Genomic DNA, 2,836 nt, shown 5'->3' with positions numbered 1-2,836 from the left:
GAGCACGCCCCCAGGATCGATCACGTAGTGAGCTACCGGTGAAAACCACACAGCTGCATCTGAAGATCCGGAGATCCTGGCAGAGAGCAACAACTCGTGTTCCGAGAATGACCTGGCACGCTTTGCGCATCGGAGAGTGAATACCAACGCTTGGTCCAAGCGCAGCTTAGGCCGCTGTGGAAGAATTACGCCTACTTCATTTGGAAATTACGGCACTGACGGAACTTTTGTTGAAGCGGTGCTGCTAGCATGGACGGTGCAGGTACCCGCTACCCTTGGCGTTGGAGGATCCAACACTTGCTACGCGGGCTTCGGAGCGAGCGTTCCTGCGGCGCCGACGACCCCAGAGGATGCTGGTTAATTGAAGATATAGCCTCGTGGAACAAGGCGTTGCGGCCGACGAGGCTTGCGTTGACAGAGCTTGAACCGGGCAAGCTCTGCCTGCGCTCTTACGACGACCGATTTGACAAGTGGCTGAGGTACGATAGTTTCGGCAAAGAAAACGATGGCGCCTTCCTCATCGCCTGGCTTCCTAGACAACACCCCTGCATCCGCAAGGTCCGTGTGCACGACCAAGCTCACATTCACCGGCTCTCCTTCATCTCGTCTGCCATCGCTGGACCGGCGAATAACCTGCAAAGCGTTGAGCTTCATACCACCTGTAGCCTTTTTCCTGATTGCGGATTTCTCCAAGCCTTTGGCCCTCCGAAGTGCCTCCGTGAGCTTGGCCTCACCAACATTCACGTCAGCGACGCCCTGGCGCCCGAGGTGGCCGATGTGCTGAGGGGAAACTGGCAGACTCTCTGCAGCGTCAAGCTGATCGGCAACCTTCTGTCTCGGGAATCTGCAAGCACCCTGCTCCTCGCCCTAGTCGCGTGTGAACGGCTAGAGGAATGGGCCTTCCAGGACAGCACAGAGTCTTCCGCCTGCGACGCCATTGCTGGGGTCTTCAGGAGCAGCAGGTTTCTGCAGAAGCTTTCCTTGGTGGGTCTCTGCGAAGCAGAAATGAGCTGCGAGCATTTAAGTGGAGGGCGAGATTGTTTTTACTGTGTGACAAGTCTTTTTGGTGCGTTAGAAGGAATTCCATCACTTCAGCACCTAGCTCTGGAAAAGACATATATTAGTGACACAGTGGGAGAGGCATTGGCAACGTTCTTGATTTTCCATCACTCACTTCAAACTCTGTCGCTACTAAATTGCAGCTTTGACAGCAGAGGTGCTACATGCATTGCGGAGGCATTATCTGCGAACTGCGCTTTGGAGCACCTTAATTTGCGCAACTGTTCCTTTGAAGCAGGAACTGTCAGCAAGTTGTGCGCGGCACTTCCTTTCAACACTAGCTTGAGAAGCCTCGTTCTGCCGGAGATCAGCTGCTCATCGCCAATTCTACAGGAGAAAAATTCCACTCTTGAACTTCTCAGAATGGAGAGTCCTGGCCGCGTCCAACTTTGCCTGCTTGTAGAGCAGCCTACGTTGGTGTCTAAAACCCTGGCACAAGCCCTTGGATGCGCTGCAAAGGTGAAGATATGCCCCCTGGGGTTTGACAGCAGCGTCCTGTGCTCCGTATATGCCTCGCTGGACTTGAATCATTCACTGCGCTCACTACACGTCGACTACCAGGGCGGCACTGGCACACCAGAAGGAGCTCTCACCACTCCGCTCTGTGCGACACTCAAGGCATGTGGTTGCCTACGGAGCTTTCATTTAGACGTGCACGGGGCTTACAATGGGAGTGAGGAGACGGCCCCACAAATGGCCAAGATCTTTGATGCCCTTATATGCAACCAACGCCTAAGGAAATTTACGTTGGTAACCTCACGACTGACCTTGAAAACTGCTGAGCTGCTGTCGGTCCTGGTTGGCCAATTAAGGAGAAGCCTGGTTGAGCTGCGCATCGGGAGCTCCGGCAGCATGCCTGACGCGGTTCCTGTGCTTCAAGAGATGATCACCAAGAATGCATTCCTGTCGAAGGTTTCTTTAAGTTACTCTGCCTGCAAGGACGTAGTGTGGGATTGTGCACGCATCGACGATGCTAAAGAGCAGAACCGGGGCCTGCTCAACAAGGCTGCGAAATTCGTGATGAGCATTGACGCAAGGCCTGCAGATTCGGCCAAAGATCCCTGGGCAACTGCCTTCGACGAACTGTGCGGCACCGCATCGTTGCTGGAACACCTAGTGACGCTGTCTGGAAAGTCCGAGCTCCAGGTGTCGCTGGACGTGAAGAAGGCAAGGTGCCATCTGCACGACAACTACATGATCTATGCTGGTGTTGTGCGCGCGGCGGTTCTCTGCGAGGCTGGCGATGGCAGCACGCAGTTCGATGAACTCAATGTTGACTGCTGGCGCTCCATAGCGCAGTACCTGAAACTGAGTGATGTGGTTTGATGACCGATTGCAGGGACATTGACCACTGTTGTCTTGTTTGTTGTGCGTGTGTATGTGTCTTTTGTGTGCATGTTGTTGACATTAAATACATTTATGCACTTGTTTCGCTAACTTTTTTCTGTTCCGTCGACCAAGACGGCAACCAGTGGCCAACGTCAACTTCAAACGAAACCACATTCTCCGGCTAAGATTACTCCGAGGCTTGAGTGTCCATGGGCGTCGCAATAACTTGTCTAGACTAAATGCCGGTGACAGTGTTCTATAAGATGTTCGTCGCTTCTTTGCGCTTGTCAACTGCTAGCGATGATGGTTCAGCTGTCGCTTCGAAGGCGATCAGTTCGTGGAGCCGTGCGGGATTGCCCCACTGACCTATTTTCGACCCTTCTGATCCCTTCTTCCTCCCCTTCAAATGTCATCTATATTGCGGCTACCAAGTTTACGAGGCGTGCTG

General features: G+C 53.5%; 1 protein-coding gene across 1 annotated transcript; it reads left to right on the top strand.

Annotated features, from left to right (window-relative positions):
* The first annotated feature begins 249 nt into the window (after positions 1–249).
* Positions 250–2,397, top strand: LOC149367094 (uncharacterized). Its single transcript, XM_089566507.1, has one exon. It carries the CDS (start codon positions 250–252, stop codon positions 2,383–2,385), a length of 2,136 nt encoding a protein of 711 aa, XP_089422633.1. The 3' UTR covers positions 2,386–2,397.
* The last annotated feature ends 439 nt before the right edge of the window (positions 2,398–2,836 follow it).

This window comes from Amblyomma mixtum, chromosome 1 (assembly GCF_055824585.1).
Source record: "Amblyomma mixtum isolate Tamu chromosome 1, ASM5582458v1, whole genome shotgun sequence".
In the NCBI taxonomy this organism is placed as follows: Eukaryota; Metazoa; Arthropoda; class Arachnida; order Ixodida; family Ixodidae; genus Amblyomma; species Amblyomma mixtum.
This window is presented reverse-complemented; position numbering and strand designations above follow the sequence as displayed.